The 20586-nt window shown below is 34.2% G+C and overlaps 1 protein-coding gene across 1 annotated transcript in view; it reads right to left on the reverse strand.

Moving 5' to 3' along the window:
- Positions 1-7738: 7738 nt before the first annotated feature.
- LOC149770769 (uncharacterized) overlaps positions 7739-20586 on the reverse strand; it is a 41002-nt gene continuing 28154 nt past the window's right edge. Inside the window, exons 20-25 of the mRNA XM_089949143.1 lie at positions 19812-19885; positions 19244-19381; positions 16848-16973; positions 16297-16448; positions 15378-15513; positions 7739-14824 (exon numbers count right to left, since the gene is read on the reverse strand). Of these exons, the coding sequence (XP_089805269.1) occupies positions 14753-14824; positions 15378-15513; positions 16297-16448; positions 16848-16973; positions 19244-19381; positions 19812-19885 (698 nt within the window). The 3' untranslated portion in view covers positions 7739-14752. The remainder of the gene's footprint in view (positions 14825-15377; positions 15514-16296; positions 16449-16847; positions 16974-19243; positions 19382-19811; positions 19886-20586) is intronic.

Raw genomic sequence — 20586 nt, forward strand, 5'->3', positions numbered from 1 at the left:
GCAACTCCTAGATGGATGGTAATGTTTTCATTTTTGTAATGTAGATTTGGACATTCTTGCCACCAGTATGGAATATGTGTTTCAGAAACACAAGCAGCTTTCATCAGATTTGCATATAGGTTTTATATGTTGTGAGTATGTTGTAGGAAGTTTTTTTAAATAACATCATATGAGATGATGCCAGTGGAAATGGCAGAAAAGTGTCTGTATTGTTCACCAACTACACCTTGTTCTTACAAAATGTGGCTGTTACACGTTCCCATGATGATGTCACTGACAGCCATCAGTGAGGAATGCCCCAACAAGCATAATACAAATTGCTTCCATTGTAATTGTTACAATTCCATTCTGACCACTCCGGTGTCCTAGTGGTTAGAGCGTCCGCCTCAGAAGCGGGAGGTCATGGGTTCAAACCCCAGCCAAGTCATACCAAAGACTTACAAAAATGGTATTAACAGCTACCTCGCTAGACGCTCAGCATTAAGAGGTTAGTGTTAGGACTGATCGGCCTGGTGTCAGGATAATGTGACTGGGTGCAACATCATACTACATGTTTGCAGCATGATGCCCCAGTGCTATACATCACTATAAACTGCCACACTGCAGACATCGTAGCAATATGACTGAAAAATTATTCAAGCTACGTTAAAAATCCAATCACACACACACAATTCCATTCTACGATCCAGAACCAACACTAATTCCGTACTACAGTTCTTGCATTTCAATCCAATTTTGCTTTTGAAATGTAGTGCCACTCAATTCATAATGAACCCATTCATTTCAAACACTCGCAAATACTTATTATTCCTGTCTACAACTGAAAAATATCTATATAAAAAAACGTGTAACTGTGTTTTATGCAAGGGCATGGAGATGCACAAAAACTTGCACCTGAAGCTTGAATAAAACCCCGACTGTGGATAAGACTTTACCCATCGATTACCCCAGCTTGGGGATAAATTCCGACCGTGGCGATTTATTATATATCCTATGACTGCTCCAGCTTGAGGGCAAAATCCAAGCACATCCCTAAAAAGATAACAAGTATAGCGGCTCTTTACCTTCTGTAAATGCCACTTGAGCTTCCTGATGCTGTTGTATCTGCCATTTGACAGAATCACGAATGTGGATATATTTCTTAATTGCCTCTAGTTGTTGAGCTAGTTTAGCTGTATGAAATTCCTTTGTGCAGACTCACTCATTATTAATATTACAACAGTGATTTAATTACACATCACCTGTCAGCACACCGATGATAAGTCAGTTATTTTATAACACACCAACAAGCTTGCCCCTTGCACCCCCCCCACTTTTTATTTTATTTGGGCACCTGTGGACATGAATCTGCAAGGCTCAAATTGTCATTTTTAATATAAGATCTCAACATTTTTAAGGCCTTAATTTTAAAGACATCCTTAAAACCCCCAAAAGGTTATCAACTGGATTACCAGCCTTCGTTTAGAGTAACAGCAAGTATATATATATATTTAGGTCTAAGGAAACACAATAAAAATGTTTGATTTAACAATGACATATTTGCCTCAGGTCTGTGATCCTGAAGTGAATATTAACTGTCCATTTATTTTCTTGGCTTTTCTTTACTAGGAAATTGATTATAGAGATTTCTGCAATGGTGAAGGCAATGTAAAAATTGGTTACTATAACATACTTTTTACGCCATGTTTGAAAAAATAAATCCAATGGAAAGGTTATAGTCTGAAAATCTTCATTAAATTAAGTTAATATAGGGGAAAAAACTTTAAGAGTTCATAAATATTTTTCAGTGCTGAATAAAGATATAACATAACACTTTCTGCTGTGATTTTAATAGTTTCTGAGAGCATGAAAAATTTCTAGAACTATAATGTATAAATGTTTTCAAAAGATTATATTAATATGAGGGAAAAGTCTGTTATGAAATAAACTGACAAGATCTTGTATGAATTCATGTTATCTTTAAATATGATATTTGTGTGAAAATATCTGGAAGAAAAAACAAGATGGTGCCACTCACACATACAATGTGGTTGCCACAGTAGCCATATTAAGAAACTTTTTATCGCTACTTCTGAATGGATAATTGTGTCAGCGTGTCAACATGTGTACAAAATACTTATGTTGATGTCTAGCAGGTCCTGAATGAGAATTATGGTGCTGTACAGACATCCTATAAGGCCACCAATGTGGCCATCCTGAAAATCTTGGTATAACTACTTCTCCTGAATGAATCGTCATATCAGTGAAAGACTTCTTATGTCTAGTTGGACGTAAATGAAAATAGTGCCAATCTAACCTCCAATATGGCTGTTTTAATGGGCATCTGGAAAACCCCTTCCTTGCTACTTCTCCTAGATGGCTGGTCATTTTGACATTGTGCTTTCACTAGATGACCTATTTGATGTCTGGTTGGCCGTAAATGGAACTATGCATATGGTTTTGATGTCTAGTTGGTCCTAAATGTGGTTTTTGCTGCTCATAAACTTCTAATGGTATTATAGTTGGTTCCTTAATGAAACTGCTGTACAAAATTAAAAGGCCTTCTCACTTTCTGTCAAGTTGGATACAATTATCTTTACCAGCTAGGATTTCTTGATCCTCTTTTTTATACATCAACCCTTCGCATATGTAGTTAGCTAAAACAGTATTTTGAACAATTAATTGCCCTCTTGCAAATACAATCCCAATTGCATGCTTTTACCAGTGTGAGAGCTCCTTATATAAGTAGCTAAGTATTCAGTAACTGAATTTCCACATCCACATGCATCAACTCAGAATTAAAAGTTGCAAAACATATACAAATTTGAAAATCTTGAGACATGTGTCACTTTGCATGGTGGGTGTTATGATTTAAATGCAACAAGGAAATTGAATTAGGGTTAATTTCTTTAAGCTGTATTCAATCATGGGGCCCTGGATTATAGAATGGTCTAGGCATACACATCACTAATCAACTCTCTCTAGTCCAACCAATGTGTGTATATGAGAAAGCTTGCCAGTAGCGTTATGTGTGTTGATTTCTTCCAATAAATATGTTGGCTGCCATGTAAAGTCTATGATGTCCTGAAAAATGGTGTTAAGCTCCATACAAGCAAGCTAAACAATCAATGATATAATGGAACAGTAGACACCATTTTAGCTAAATATGCCAAGAATTGATTTAGAGACTTGGTTAGTGATGATGACTTAAAATTGGCAAGGGATTAAAAAGATAAAAGAAATGACCTTTCATGGCACTGTAATATAACAAATGAGGAAAAACAAAAGTTTATTGCATTTGAACCTTTTGTTTTTTCACAGTTTCAATTTAAGTCATAAGGCCCCTTATTTTGCCTTACCAAACATATAGCAAGTTATTACCTCAAGCCCTAGCACTAATAATGCCTCACAAGTAAGCAGTCTTTTATGAAGTCTCAGGTCTGAGTATATGTCTAGCAATACTTATGTCCAGTTTGTTTATAAAATTCTTTCTCACATGGTACAGTTTTCAGAGAGACACGATAAATTCAACAAGTGTGGTAATGAAGGGACAGGCATTCTTTATTTATGCACACATCCCAAAGGGACATTGCTATGTTTGAATCAACACTGAACTGAAGAATGGAGCATCAGCTGCATCAATTAAAATATTGTGGCCCACACAAAATACTGCAAGGACTATAATCAATTTATGAGTGCAATGGGCATGAATTACTGTAGCAGACTGGAGGAAGTAATCCGAATTTATTAATATCTTGAAGCTAAATATAGTAAAGTTTTCATCTATAATCTGTGGAATCATTTTTGCACACAGTTTGCAGGATTTGTCTTTGGGTCATCGTTTTTCTTTTTCTTCATCTTTCTAGCTTATGGTATCTTGATAAGTCTTATGGTGCCGTGCAACTGCACTTGATGATTACCACAGCCAGTGACATTGTATCAAATCTTCTGGGATCAGATGATTCAATGCAAATTCCACATAACCTATCACCATCCTCATGTTTGCCATCTGACTTACTAAGTTATTTTGCCTAAATAATAATAAAAACAATCTGGTCTGATGTATTGATAGCGTTCTGAATGACCATAATATATTCTCTGTATCTATCCTAGAAAATCCTGAGTGGATTGCTGTTTGGTTTTAATAAACCAAAGTAATCCAATGAAAGGCATTTTACAGACACAAGTGTCTGTTTCCTGTATGCAGTGATTAAATGATAGTATTATGTCTTTATTTTTTTAAAACTGATGATACATATGATCACCTTCAATGTGCAATATTAGTTATGTTAATTAACGAGTGGGCAATATTTGAATTTCAAAGATAAAAGTGTATGCCATGATCACTTTAGTAGGATGATTTGTCAAGTGAGGTTATCTTTTCTGTTTGAATAAATATTGTTAACTAAACTATTTTCACAAGTTATGACATAAGAATGATTCAAAGAAAGAAAATTCATTAAATTGAACATATAAAATGTAATACTGCAACAGAGTCTAGATGAACTATTTCTTCAGAGACACAATCCAGACTCTGTGGCAGCAAAATTATCAAATAGGACACAACTAAGAGACAATCACATTTTCAGTCACAATGGTTTGACAATTATCAATGGCTTGAATTCATTGACTGTGAAGGCAAAGTGATTTGCAGTTACTGCAAAAAAGTTCCCAAACTGTCACAGATTTTAAATTCTACCAGTGGACTTGTAAGTGTAACTGACAAATTCAGGATTTAATCAAGCAAGTCTCATGATAGTATTATACCTAATAAAGCAAAATGTAGCACAGTATATTCATGACACTTAGGCCAGCATGTACAAAATATTCCTCAAGTTACAGTTGCTAGCACTCCACTAAGAAATGTCATTTTATAATAAATAAAAATGTAATGGAAAAAAAATCGATAAAGTGATTGCACTCTTTAACATAGCCTACTACCTAACTCAATAATGAAAATGATTTGGTTCATTATATCTTTGTGTTTTATGGAATAAATGCATACATCTGATTGAATTTTAGGCAAGAGACTGAACTTTTGGGTTAAGTTAAAATGTATGTGGAACAAATGCATTTTCTAAAACTACTTGTATCAGTGTGCATTGTGACTTTTCTTTAAGATAACTCTAAATGGTACTGGGTATATATCATTTTCTTCAACTGCACACTGTTGTCTTCCATTTGATTTGATGACTTACAGCTATACTGTCTACACAGTAGGCCTCAACGTCAGGAAAAATTCTGTATACTTCAGTTACAGCTGAAATAAGTTTTGCATTAGTACCTGAATCAGACAAAAAAGGTTGTGTTCTGGTGTGTGAATAGAAATGGCTAAAAGTAATATAGACAAAAGCCATAAGAGTACACAAGTTACATATGAAAACCACCAATTCACTTGCATGTGTGGCATACAAGTTCAAAGATTTGCTTCAAGTTTATTTGTGTACACAGATTGTTCAACTCATAAGATATTTTAAGAGCTATTTCTCTATTGTATGCATAATTCATTTACAAATGTGATTAGTGGGCCACACCGAAGGCCATACTATTAGTTCACTTGGCAATATGGTAACGTCAGCTGAAAAGCATAATCATCCATTAAAAGAGCATTATGATATGAACATTAGGTATTTAGGACATATAGATTTTTCTTTTCCAAATGGAGTCCAAGTAATTATTGCCCAATCCAGGTATAATTTTGTACACAAGTAAAGAACAAAATAAGATAAATCTTCATTTATTTGCAATTGACAATACACTTCTTAATGAATATACACTTTTGCATTTATTTTTTATCACTTGAATAAACAATATTTCTTTCAGTTCATTTTAAACTTTTATTTTATATCACTTGAGTAAACAATATCTCTTTCGTTTCATTTAACACTTAGAAACAGGTTCTTCCAGTTACAATAATCAACTCTGGAAACAATAAACAAACTGGAACTTTTGACCTAATTATATTACATTTACTAGGGTTAAAACAATAAATTCCTTAACATAATAAATTAACAGTTCCAGTTAATCAAACACAAAATCACCTTTTATACAGGGTGTGAACTGTTAATATTTACAGGATAAAGCTTATAGTTTCCAAATTGATTGAAGCTTACATGTTGCAGTTGCTGGCACATATCTATTTCCAGCATGGTTTGCATACATTCCACCTTTAATAATTTTGTTACTTCCCTACCCCACCCCATTCAGTAACAAGTATCAAAAATCAGGCTCATTCTAAGGCAAAGTCTGTAACTTGTGTACCACAGTCATCAGAGAGACAAAGATGCAAAACTTTATGATGCCTGTCAAAGGAAGAAAACAGTTTGTTGTTTACCCAAGTTTTGAACCAGTTAACTTGAATTCTCAGACCATCAATTGCTACAGCCCCACTAATTACAATTGTTAGGGAATAATGAGAACTCACCTTCAGTTATCTGTGTATATATATAATTTTAATAACCAAGAATACCGGATGTCTGGGAACATTATAGCATTCAATGGTAACGTCAGAACTGAGATGAGAGAATTAAACAAGCATAGTACATGACATAATATATCCATAAACTATTGACTGGGAAAAATACTACAGAACACCATTTCTGCTGGCAGTAAGATGTTGAACCTATATGTCATAAATATCAGGTTGGACATCTAGGACCAGTAATATTCATAATGGGCAGTACCCACCCCCCACCCCCACCCCCCCAAGTGAGAAGGGCCTGATTTGTAATCTAAGCCACCCAACCTATCACAGCCTTTATAGTACTTGAAACAAATATTGAGTAATAGTAAAACAAACTCTGAAAGTTATTAAAACCAATTTGTTATATTTCCATAACTCTGCATAGTTAACTGTGCAAGCAGACTTAAACATATCAGTGTATGACAGTTAAATTGAGCTATAGCATCGATTAACAGAAGCTACGAATTCATCAACAAGCAGTGAACAATCATCTTCACAATAAATGTCAAACATTAGCATCCATAAGCTGTCAAGACAAGTTGTTACACTGGATATATAATCATCCATTTATTTCAAACAAGCTGTGAAAAACGAACCTCACGTCCGCTATATGTACGCTGGCCATTGCAAAGGATGCCTTAATAGATTAATGTTTATCGTCGTGTCTTGACAACCATTTTGCGCGCGCACACCGGAAAGTCATGCTATATATTTGTTACTTGTGAACGTATTCGTGGGCAGTACGCTATATATTGTTCCCATGGCCGTATTCACGGGCAGAATGCTATATGTTTGTTCTTCGTGAACGTATTTTTGGGCAGTTACTTTGTCATCTTCAACCTAAAGGTCAAAACTGCCCATGAAATATATATATCTGCCCACGAACCGAAAACATGAATAGGACTATAACATAAGTGTATATACTTATTTTCAACATATACATAATTACTATGTAAGAAATACAACCTATGTATATGTATTTTGATTTGAAATGTAAACTATATCATGTCCTTCCCGTAAACCCACTTTCGGGATGACTGCCCACAACGCACCTAAAACGTGTATATATATATATATATATATATATATATATATATATATATATATATATATATATATATATGTATGTATGTATGTATATATATATATATATATATATATATATATATATATATATATATATATATATGTATATGCAGATTTCAAATATATCAGTGCTGATAACTAAGGACTTGACTGTAACGAAACTATGTTCTTAAAAAAGGCAACAGAAAGAAGTGAAGACAATAAGGTGTGTAACATTTATCAAATCATTTATTTCTCTGGAATACAAAAGTAAAAAATGAGAAAAACAACTTACGATATTGCTAATTTAATCCAAAAATAATCCAAGAATTAAAGACAAAAGTCCTAGTAATAAAAGTTCTGAATAAAACTCAGTAGAAGTCCCAAAGAGAGCGAAATTGAAGGTGATGACGCGTCTGTTATAGCCTGAGAAGAGTTGATGTGTCAACAGTATTTTGTTGAATCACATAAATATTATTCAAGGTTTGAATTCAGCATAATTTCCAATTAATTTTTTCCAAGAATTTTGTCAGAGCACCTTTGTATTTCCAGAGAAAATAATCACTTAAATTCATAATTTGAAGAAAATATAATATATTCCAAACTGGTTGCAACATAATGCAACTTCAAGTGGTAGATGTTAAAGCACGACTGGTAAAATCCTCACAGTCACAAGGTAATATAGTTCTCTGCTTGGTCTCAGCTTACAATTAGTATTTTTCAAAAATATCCATTACCTAATGGAACATAACCTTCTATAATGATCTAATGAGCCTTGTTTTATTTTACAACACAATGGCCTATAAGATTCACCTAGGAACTCCAAAACCCTGACCCTGATCAACATATTTACTCCTTCTTGTTTACCTGAATAATAATCCTGATAATAAGTTCATACATAGAAAATGATGAAACTAATATTATTTGTTTGCATATATGAAATAAATAAAACAAAATTAAAACAAAGACAATCAGGTCAAGGAGAAATTAACTCAGTTTTGGACAAGATCAAATCCAGCAAACAACGTTACATTACAATATCATGTAATGAGATAATACTAAAAAAACATTACTTGAACAAACAAACAATTAAACTAAATATACATAACACGGCCCACCTTGGTACTTTTTTGCACCAGGACTAAGCTGGGATGCATTACTGAAACATAGCAAAATAAAACTAGAACTGTTAAAAGACCGGGACATGTTATGTTTCATCAATCGTGGAATCAGAGGCGGAATAAGTGTCATAACAAAAATATATGCCAGCGCTAATAATAAGCATTTGCCCAACAATGATAATACAGCGCCATCAAGTTTTATAACCTATCTGGATCCCAAAACTCTGTATGAGTATGCAATATCGCTCTCTATGCCGATTGGTGGTTTCAGATGGATTAGTGGAAAACAGTTTTTTGACAAAAATGATACAATCGTAACTTATATTTTGTTGAAGCATATCTTCAATATCCAGTTGAGCTTCATGATAAACAAAATGTTTATATCTTTTTTAGAATCAGTCTTTTTTGGATGAAAGATTACAGCTACTTTTATAGTAGCTAAGAGAAGTTGCAAAAACTGAATTCGGAAAGAACTTTAGCAAGCTAATACATAACAGCGTCTTTAACAAGCCTTAATAAAATATCAGAAAACCAGTCAGTATTGAGATCGGTAATAACGTGGAATCTTGTAATAAACATTTTGCATCTGATGATTTTCTCAGTATTTAATCTCAATATTTAATGGAAATTATGTAGCCGTTCAACGACGAAAGACAAATTTTAAGTTGAACAAGGCAGTTTATGTTGGTATGGCAGTACTTGAGAGACCCAAAAAGTTAAACTTCTGGTCCCACTACGGTTTTTTAAGGTCACGTGGCCTGCGGCAAAGCTATTATTTACAACCATGGAGTCTCTAATTTAGAAGATCGAATCTGATGATATTTCACAAGGGTTTTATTATAGCTGAGAATTTTTTGACTAGCTGATAATAAAGTTAAAAAACGAGCAAAAGGCATCAAAAGAAATTAAGTAGTTACGATAATATGATTCGATAATTATAAGGCTGCGCTAGATTGATTTTCAAGTTATGTTGAGATGATGACAATAAAATCTAATCGCAATAAAAGTGAGACTGATGTTATCATAAAATCTGGCCTGTGTAATTTTGGTGACAAGCGATATTATGACGGCTTTAACCCATTCGCGTTAGGATATAAAAAGTGTAATGTTGATCTTAGCAAGGAGGATTTTTTTAGTTTGGTTATGACTGTAAAATTTGTGTGAGTGTCAAATATTGGAATATTAAATTTTTGTGTGAAATATAAAATAAAAACCGCAGTAGTGAGCAAAAATATGTTGTTTTTGAGGCAACCCTATTTTGTTTGATGACGATGATGATTTCCTTTATAGGTCCTCGAGTTAAGTGATCGATAATGAAATCGACGTTCTTGCCTGAACAAAGTTGGTTTCGTATTTGTTTTGCTAGCTCGGGTCTATTGGAAAAATTGTATGGTCGTCTTAATTAAAAAAATGGCGGTTTGGCTCAGTAACGCCCTTTATACTCACTACTATAATCTGCCCAGTCTCGCTAGAGAAAATGCACTTATCCATTACAATATACACAATGATCCATCCATTTTGTGTAATAGAAGCGTGTCTATAATAAAGATATGTTCAGTTTTTAATACTATGTATATCTCTGATGAAGAGTAACAAATTCATGGTAAAGAAACATCTTATTTACGCGCGCAGATGTCATGCCAATGGACGATTTGCTGTATGTTATCATCTACAGCAGACATTATAAAAAGGAAAGTAAATAAATTTGGCGATGATTATTCGGAAATTGGCATGAAATAGTGCAGCCACATGCCAGTTCAACCCGGAGATTTATTGTCTGATGCCAGGTTTATTTTCTGAATGAAAATGAATCTCCTCGAACTCCTGCCTCAACATTAACCTGTGAAACCAGTGAACAGGTTTCAAATCGCCGGATAGGTTACATAAGAAACTGACAAATCTTCATAAAATCCTTTATAAAACACCAGCCAAATTGTTAAATTGAAAAGATAGGCATTATATTTATATTGTTTCTATTGTAATTTCTACATAGTATTAACCTAAATTAAGAAATACGTGTCCATTCAATTTTGACTAATTACGGAGAGCAAGGGACTGACTATTTAATGAACAGGCGACGATATTGTGTTTTCCCTTTATCTGAAGGTAAAAAAATTCCAACATATTATGAAGGAATTAAATTTTTTAACAAATGAACGAATACTTTTTTTCAAGCTGTTTGAAAGTAACATTTTCCCCTCAAAAAATAAAGCCCCCAGTAAATGGCCGGTCCCTGACATTACTGACGTTTTGTTTCAGCAGCATCATTATAATGATGATAGTAATGACGATGATAATAACGATGATGATAGTAAAATCAAACTGACATTATTTTGTGCGGATTACTCTGTCGGCTCTTCCTTCAATACAGCAGCAGAGACATTGAACAGACCTTTTGCTGAAATGTCATTTATGAAAACTAAAACCTCATACGAAAAAATGAAAAAAATTAAGGTCAATAATGCCTAACCAAAGCCTCTAACTTACCGAGAATTTCTCTAATTGGGTTAGTTTATTTGTGACTTTAATTTTTGTCGAAATTTGTATGTACGTTTCTGTTCACCCACCGGACATATCATTAAGGTCACGCCCTCTCTGCTGCTATAATTAGATCATTATTTATATATCAATAATGACACCGGGTAAGGAATCTTATACAGATAGATTAGCTCAAGAAAGATTAGAAGCTATCAAAATTATCTTCCTGTTCGTAATTATGTTAGACTAAAACGTCAAGAATCTCGGGTAACATTTGCCGAAGATAAAACAAAAATGTTATTTAAACCTATTACAGAAGCAACTGAAAAAGTTTCAGCAGTTACTGAAAGTCTTCGTCCACCGTTAAAACAGACTGCTAAATATACTGAGAAAACAAAATGACTTTTAAAAATCATCCAGCCGCAATTGTTGCAGATCAGCCTCCTCATCCTCCTGACAAAGGTGAATAAATACTTGAAGGTATAAGTAAAATAAAAGAAGATCTTGCACACAAACCTAAAGTAGAAAAAAATGTTGAATTGATTAAAAGATTTAGGGAAGGTGTTATTGAACAAATTAAAAGAAATGAAAGAGAAAGATTTGTCTAGGGTGACACTTGATATTTTTTTGATAAAAGTATTTTTTTTAAAACCTAAATATGCTCTGTAAACGATGATAATTGCTGTAAGTGGTATATCGTAAATATTACAACAGAAAACAAGCTAGATATGATGATCTAAAATATATAAGATTTTTTAATGAAATAAAAAGACTTTATGATAATATAAGTGAACAATTTTCTCAACTAAAACCTTACCCACCACAACCTCCCCAGCAAGAGCCTTCTTTTCGACTTCCTCCACCGCAGCAATAAATAGAACGACAACAAAAACAACCAAAATCTCTTAAACAAAAACAGTCAGAAATAATTGATATTAAAAATAAATGTACGTCTCAAGGTTTTAATAGTATCTCAAATTCAAGATACGAAGAATTATTAACAATTGCTGCGCGGGGATACAGTCAAATAGAAATGTATGTAAAACCCAGATATATTGATTCCTGGAAAAGTGAAGATGTTTGGGTTTAAGATATATATTCCATGACTGCTAATAAACCTGTCAAAGATAATGTTTTTCTTTATTTTAAGCGTGGAGTAAAAATAAAAAAGAAGACATGTTTGATTAGTTAATAAAACCATCTGAAGAAGGATTTTATGATGTAGAGACTGACACACCTCCCGGTGCTACTGGAAATGGTTTTCACACAACTATGATAGGAGGGAGTGGTCTTATTACTCGTCCTAACAATATTCATTTTGACGTAGATAGATTAGAAATTTTGATTGAAGGAAAACGTGCAGGAAATAATTCACCGGAAATTATTAATGAATTATCTGATATTTGTCGAAGATTATTTATAGGTGGTATTATTGATCTCAACATTTATCGTTCTCTCATTGACGAAATTGTTGATGATTATCACAGCGACTAAAAAATTAACTAATGAATCAACGTGTAATTTAAAAATGATTAAACACAATGCACAACGTGGACCTGTAACGCTTAGGGTAATAAACTCACGATTATCAACCTACGTAGAGATGGACTCGGTGATGTTGTAAACGGTTTAGCTTCAGAAGCAATACCTATTGTAAAACAATTAGGGATGAAGGCTATTGAGGCTGTTCCTGATAAAGTTATTAGTATTATTGGTAATATTGCTGGTAAAGCATTTTCATCGATCAAGGATAGATTAGCTCGATTAGTACGAAGAAAACCGCAGCTAGTAAAATTACCCAGCACTGAAGTTATGCCTGCAAATGTCACTAACTAATAAATCAAGCCACAAATAAAAAGTTATTAGAGTTGACTGGTGAAGCAGAAAGAAATATGACTGCAAATTTAATAGCAGTAAGTGGTCTTCGTTTTAGACAATGATAAATGTAATAAAATGTTTAAACGTATATCTGATCAAGCATTCGCATTGGACGCACCGGTTATCAAAGATGAATCGATACGTGATTATCAATTTATTCTTACGAAGCAAGACAACCAAATCAGCGTGGACGAATAGAATTACAAATTCAGGATACAAGTAGCTATTTTTTGTCCGCTGAAGCATTTATTGAATTAGAGGAGAAATTTTAAAAACAGATAATACTGAATTTGCGGATGGTTTTAGAATCGGTTTTGTTAATAACAGTGTTATGGCGTATATTGACAGTGCTACGTATATGATCGACGGAAGAAATATTGAAACGATTCAAAAAGACGTTGATGTTGCTACAGCGATATTAGGTCTAGCAAGATATTCGGATGATTATGCAAGATCAGCTGGTCCATCAATCATGTTTTCAAAAGACATTAATGACCATCCTGACCATATGCATCATCTTTTGGTGAAAGAAGAACAAAATGTTCGTCTAGTGTACAACAACCTGGAGCGATAGCCCGATCCGCCGCAGCAATTATGGTGCTACAGTCTGTCAATCCAAATTATAATCTCGGATTTGCAACGCGTTTAGCAGTATTGGTTGGTAATCGTAGAAGATTTTCATGTGCAATTCCATTATTCCATATCTTTGGATTTTGCAGAAATGTTAGAAACGTAATTTTTGGAGCTAAGCATACAGTTATACTTGTAAGAAAGGCTACTGACGATGATGCAATCTGGCGAGCTGCTGATGTTTCTGATGATATTGGTAAAGTAATACTGACAAAGCTTTCACTGTGGATGCCAGTAGTGACTCCAACGGATGCCGAAGGACAAAAATTACTTTCTTTCATGGATCAGCACGGTAAATCATTATTATCATGGTTGACGATGACCACAGATAGTGTTCAGTGTAACACTAATGGTTTATTTACACGGCATATAGCATCACAGCAAGGTGTTTCTGCACCACGACATATATTGATTGCTTTACAAAATACTGTACGACTAAACTCTCAAGAACGCAGTCCAATGATATTTGACAAACTTGGAGCTAGTTAAGTTTACCTAAGGATAAAAGGACATCAAGAACCATCTGAGGATATATTAATAAATTTTGATCAAAATCATATAGCACGTGAATATCATCGTTTAATGCCATTTATGGGACGTGATCAAAATATAGATACTGGTTTCAAATATCTCAATTAGATTTTACAAAATTATATCCAATCTATTACTTTATATATTGTAAAACATGAAACGTCAGGACAGTTTTCTAATGAATGTTATACAAGCGATTAGTACCGTAATATTAATTACAATGGCGCGTGTGAATGGATATTTCTTTCTTTTTGCTTTCTTTATCTACCAAATGGTAGAAATTAAAATTAAATTTGTATAAATTTAATTTTAATTTCCATTATGTTTAGTTTTAGTATTAGCATTTGTTATACTTAAATATCAAAATTTAATCAGTGTGAAACTAAACTGCTTACAAACTAGCTGCTGAAAACGTGTCCATAGGAATGATTTTCCTACTTAAAAAAAAACAATATGCATTTTATCCCCTAAATTGTTTTAGTCAATATTCACAATTCCGATATTGTACATTCTGTTGTAATGGCTACTGATAAGTAAACTACAATTTACACATTTGTGGAACTCAACTCATTCGGGACAGTTTCTTAGATGAGCTTGTGTTTCTGAATTAAATGTTGGTATACGTGGTAGATTTGTCCAGACTGTAGAATATAACGTCATGGCAGAACTTGTATTGTTCCTGAAACAAACGTTAAACAAAGTACATAGTACCAATTGTTGATCAATCGTATTGATTAAAATAAATTGTCGCTGAAGTTTGCAAAGAATAACTACAACTATGATATAAAAATTAAACAATTGCGGAAAACACTGAGCAATAATGATCAAATTACGCGTTCATGCAATGCTTACATCGTTATTAACAAGGATGACGCTCCTTATATTCCTGAGAATTATCCTTCTGTGCAATATGCAAATGTCTAAGAACGTAAGAATTAAAATCGTAATGCTAAGTTTTTAATAAAACGCAGAATGTGTTATTAGTGAACAATATTATGAAAGACACACTTAAAATGGTATTTGTCAGGTTTTTGTGTGAAATTACAAGTTTTGAGATCTATCATCAAGTTTGCAAGAATATATTAGCAGAATCGTCATTGAAATTATACATAATCTTGAATTATGTTTTATTCTAAATACGTTTCCAACATAATTCGCCTTTATGAAGTAACATTAATGTTAAATATCTAATACATTCGAAGTAGAAAGAGTTCGACTATTTGCATACTTACAAAATTTGGGATGATGTGTTGCCTTCGAATACGCATCTGTCGGACGATTGATCGAATTGCCACCTCTCTATCGGACTTGAGTTTCTCAAGGACACTCCACAGAACGCAGAAAAGGCCACTTCTTTCAGCACCGTTCCTGTAAGAATTAAGTTACAATACCATACGATTATGATAAATAACGAAATGGGGAGGGATGCCATGTATGCCTTTCCCCGCAAACAACTACGCAAGCGAAACCTTTCTCTCAAGATTATTGTAGCTTCATGCCATGGTGATCAGCGCTTTTTGCATTAATTAATTGATTCAGAAGAGTAGGTCGAAATTTATGTTAGGTTTATATTAATACTTAGCACGATAATCCTGGAAATCACTCGAAGATGGAAACCATATGGCTCGTCTATTGTTATTAGTCTTTAAATGTCCCGTTTGATCTATCTATTGCTTGCTTAATCCTTCTGTATGGGGTTCGCGGTAGGTAAGTGTGTAGAGCATTTTACTCTTCGTTTATTCTAGGGTTTCGGGATCGTTAGTCACACAGGACATCCATTGTGGATTGCTTCTGTGTGTTTGGGAAATGCACTAAGTTCCCATTTCATCGGCAGCATAAAGAAAATAATGTGGTAAAATGCTTTAGAGCAAACAGTTACAAACCCTTTCTATACGGAGCGGACGCATGATATACATTTTAATAAGGCTATGGCCTGTTCTGATAAAAAAGAGAATAATGTCTATGCCAATTTCAATTAAATGATATGTTGTCCATTAAATCTTTGGCATAAAGATCAACTTGGTTTGTAAAGATATAGTATCATTTCCATGCTTACAAACAAGACAAGTGCTCTTTTGTAATTTTTCAAATATCAAACAAAACGAGAAGACAAATATAAATCTGAGAACAGTTAATGAGTCAGAATCTTACATGCAATGCACTAGAATTGGTCTCTCGCCTGACTGTCTCTTCCAGTCTTCCACGTCATCTATGAGGCTTAAGAATCCATCCATACTTTTGGGAACTGCATCATTTAACCTCCAAAAGGAGCAGACAAATTGCTTTAATGATAGAGTCCGCTCCTTTATTTCGAAAGAAAATAAAATTAGTTTTTGTAATCTATCAGAAGCAAGGACAGGTTATTTTTTTAAGGTAGTTTTAGAATAGAACTTGATGAAGACAAAGATTGCCAGTCTGTAAAATATTGTAGCAGAGATCCATTAATTCCGCTAGAAAATGACGGATACGCAATCTTGAATAAATCAAACAGTCTGCATGTAACAACCAACACAACTGTCTTGATGAAAGCAGCAAACGGTTATTAAATTAGAGTGAAAAAACATATATTTCATAAGACATGATGAAGATCTAAACAACTGACATCAGAATAACTGAAGAGATGGGATATTATAATGCTATAATCTAAGCACGACGAAAGAAAAGTTTGTCAGTAACAACTATTCTTGATTTTCAAATCTCACCTCCCCGTCTTTTGAAACCTGCAACATCCTTTCAATGTGGCTACCTTTTTCAACGTTAGATGTTATCGTCACTACGAAAGGCCCATGCCGGAAAGTCTCGTCGTTCTCAGGCCAATACACACCAATCTAAGTAACACAAGCCATAACTATTTGAATATCCGCTACGAAAGTTCGAACTATTGACCACATAAAGTTTAAGAACTAGTAACAACGGTTTCAAAAGAGATCATACACAACCGATCGTCTCAATATCGATAGCATTTTATAAAAACAATAAACTAATAACATCCACCGAGAGAGTATTTTTTGAATTAACATATACAAAGATAGTGTGATCAAATCAAGTTTTAGGAATAGGTTTGTATCGTGCTTAGTGTGTAATATGTTTTCAAAGTGTATGCATGCTAATAGAAACATCCAATTAATCTTCCGAATTTAACTGCGTTAGGGTTGAGGAATATACTAAGCCCAGAAACAAAATCGCCTTAGGTGTCACGGAATAAGGCAAGAAAATAATTTAGTACGCCTTAAGAACAATTGGGTTAATTAATTTAATAAACGCATATAGCGTTACCTAGGGTGGATCGTTATTTTTGTTTGTTTTGTGTGACTGAATAATACTTGCATCTTGCTGTCGGTCGTTCGCGGCGAGATCCTCGTATAGCACGGTGTGCACGGATGTTGTAACCCTGCTCGTGTGCATTTGTAGCAGGTTTATTGTTCTATGCGACACAGTAATCTCTTGGATCCTGTCACGGAGTGTCAACACTCTTTATTTCCATCTACATCAATAGGGATGTATGTATGGATGGATGGATAGACGGCTAGATCGGATTCAAGAAACAGGATTGTGAAGGTATTCTCCATAGTGTGGCAATGAAGCCATTTCTACCGAGAGTGTATCTGTTTCATGATGGGAATTGTTAAATATGGACGCATACTTCTGGAGAAGGAGGAGGAATTATGACGTAAATTCTCAACTCCTAAATAAGGACCATAATTTTGTGTAATTTATACAACGACTCATGATTGTGAACCATATTTCATTTTCTTTGTATCACATGGTTGTTTGAACCATACTTAATTTACTTTGTGGCATATGGTTGTGTGAACCATATTTATCATTCATTGGTCTCATCTGGTTGTGTGAAACATACTTATTCTATTTTTCGTCATACGATTGTGTGAGTCGTGCTCATGTTTATTCATTTGTATCGTATGTTACTGTAAATCATATTCTTTTCATTGCGCATAGCGTGGATGTAATAACGATACTCATAGTTTTGTTATACATATCTGAATATGTAACACGTTCATTATGGTAGACGTATATTATATGTAGTGGGTGGGCCTGCGAGTCAATTTTCATATGTATTAAAGTGAACATTGATTCTTGTTATAAACTTTCATACTATTATTTATGATAACTATTAAAAATAATTCTTCTCCTAGGGCCCGTATGCTAGATGCATTTTAATAATGTACCATTTAATTAACAGTATAATTAAAGGACAAGGAATGTACTAAAGTTGAATACAATGTTTATCGCATGGCATAATATGAACGTTTATTTTATGTATTCTTTTGGATGCTGAAATTTTAACGTATCCCAGGAATACGTTATGTTGTAGTTTCAGACCAATACATAGATACACAGATGCACAAGTACCTGACAAACTCGACACATTGAGTTGCGCCCAACAGCATTTCCAGACTTAAATTTTGCATGATGAATGACTTATGAAAGAATATATACAGTATTCATTTCGGCGACTTTTCTTTATGAAACGTACCAATAAAATATTGTGACACAAAACAGGACTTGTAAGATAATGGCTCGTCAGAGAAAATGGCTCACATGGAATGTTAGGGCACAATGCATACATTGCATCCCTGCCTGTAAGGTCGAGTAATTATCAATTGATCAAATTCATTAGTAAACATCCATTTCAATGATAACCGCTCCGGTGGCCTAGTGGTTAGAGCGTCCGCCTCGGATGCGGGAGGTCGTGGGTTCGATCCCCGGCCGAGTCATACCAAAGACTTACAAAAACGGTACTAACAGTTGCTTCGCTTGGCGCTCAGCATTAAGAGGTTAGTGTTAGGACTGGTCGGCCCGGTGTCAGAATAATGTGACTAGGTGGGACATCATGCTACATGTCTGCGGCATGATGCCCCAGTGCTAGACATCACTATAAACTGCCACATTGCAGACATAGTAGCGATATGACTGAAAAAATGTTAAAACTACGTTAAAAATCCAAATCACATCACACATCACATTAGTAAATTTTCTGAATAAACAATACAAAGTGGCACATAAAAGACCTATATATCTAAAACAATGTTACAAATTTTTTTTAAAAAAAAAGGAAACGAACACACAAAATATTTACCGCTTCTCCAGGCATAATTGCCTCATTCATCATGACGATCGACTGAACTTCGTAATCGTATACGAGTCGCCAGAAATCTATAACTGTGTTAGGTAACGGCATTTGTGTCACAAGCAAACCTTTTCCATTGTATCGTGTCTAGAGATGGAGAAAGAAAAAACTGCCTGTTAAACATAAGTCATGAAACGTTAATCACGACTAAACAAGCATACAGCCTCAATAATAATATAGAAGTAATCCAATTATTAATCTGTTAACTATAATATACCTATTGCTAATAGGTCATATTTGGAATATCATGTAGGTAGGAAAGAAAAGAGCTACCAGACATATCTCTTTACATACAATTTCATAAGATAAATTTATTTATATATCACAAAATCTATCGTAAACTAAAGTCATGATTCCTTATAATACAATAATGCAAACGTTTACTAATAAGGTATTGATATAGGACACTATATTAAAACGGGTCTGAATAAAATCTAACGATAAAAATATATTAGAGTTAATAAAACAGAAATCGGTCACGATATGTTATAAATATTCGTCAAACGAACAACAATACCGGAAGACAAATTGCGTTGATGTAGTCATTGAGACCCGGCACGAACGTCGACAAATACGGCCGATATCTATCTGCTGTAATAATAATAATAATAATAATAATAACGACAACGATAATAATAATAATAATAATAATAATATTTATGATTCAGAATATGCGAAAGGGATCTACAAGAGTCGACCAGTAAGGCAGTGAGATTAGAAAGCTTGCCAAATTAGTGAGGAAATCAATCATCAAGTCAAACTTGCCTCTGCTGTCCACTGTCAACGTCCAGGAAAGATACGATAAACGTAGCACAGGTGTGGTACGTTCACAGGTAGAAAAAGTAATTAAAAAAAGCGAGATGAAAATTGCATACCAATTCTGCCATCGAGGCAAAACAAAAGAAACAAAACAGGGATACGATAACTACATGGCAATGCACCACTAAGACAGGCCACAAGGTACAACAGAGTGAGTGATAATTGCATGAAAATTCAGTCATCAAAACAGGCCACATGCTGAAATACAGTGAGATGAGAATTCGATGGGAATTCTACCACCGACACAGGTCTCAGCATTCAACACATCGAGATGAAAATTGAATGGCGATCCCACCATCGAGACAGGCAACAGGATACAACACAGCAAGATAAGAACTGCATGGGAACTCTACCATTGAAACAGGCCAGACGATACAACGCATGGAGATGAGAACTGAATGTTAATTCTACGAGCGAGACGTGTCACAACATACAACACAGCGAGACCAGAATTGCATGGGAATTTTATCATC

This window comes from Sinohyriopsis cumingii, unplaced genomic scaffold (assembly GCF_028554795.1).
Source record: "Sinohyriopsis cumingii isolate HCF-2022 unplaced genomic scaffold, ASM2855479v2 utg002407l, whole genome shotgun sequence".
In the NCBI taxonomy this organism is placed as follows: Eukaryota; Metazoa; Mollusca; class Bivalvia; order Unionida; family Unionidae; genus Sinohyriopsis; species Sinohyriopsis cumingii.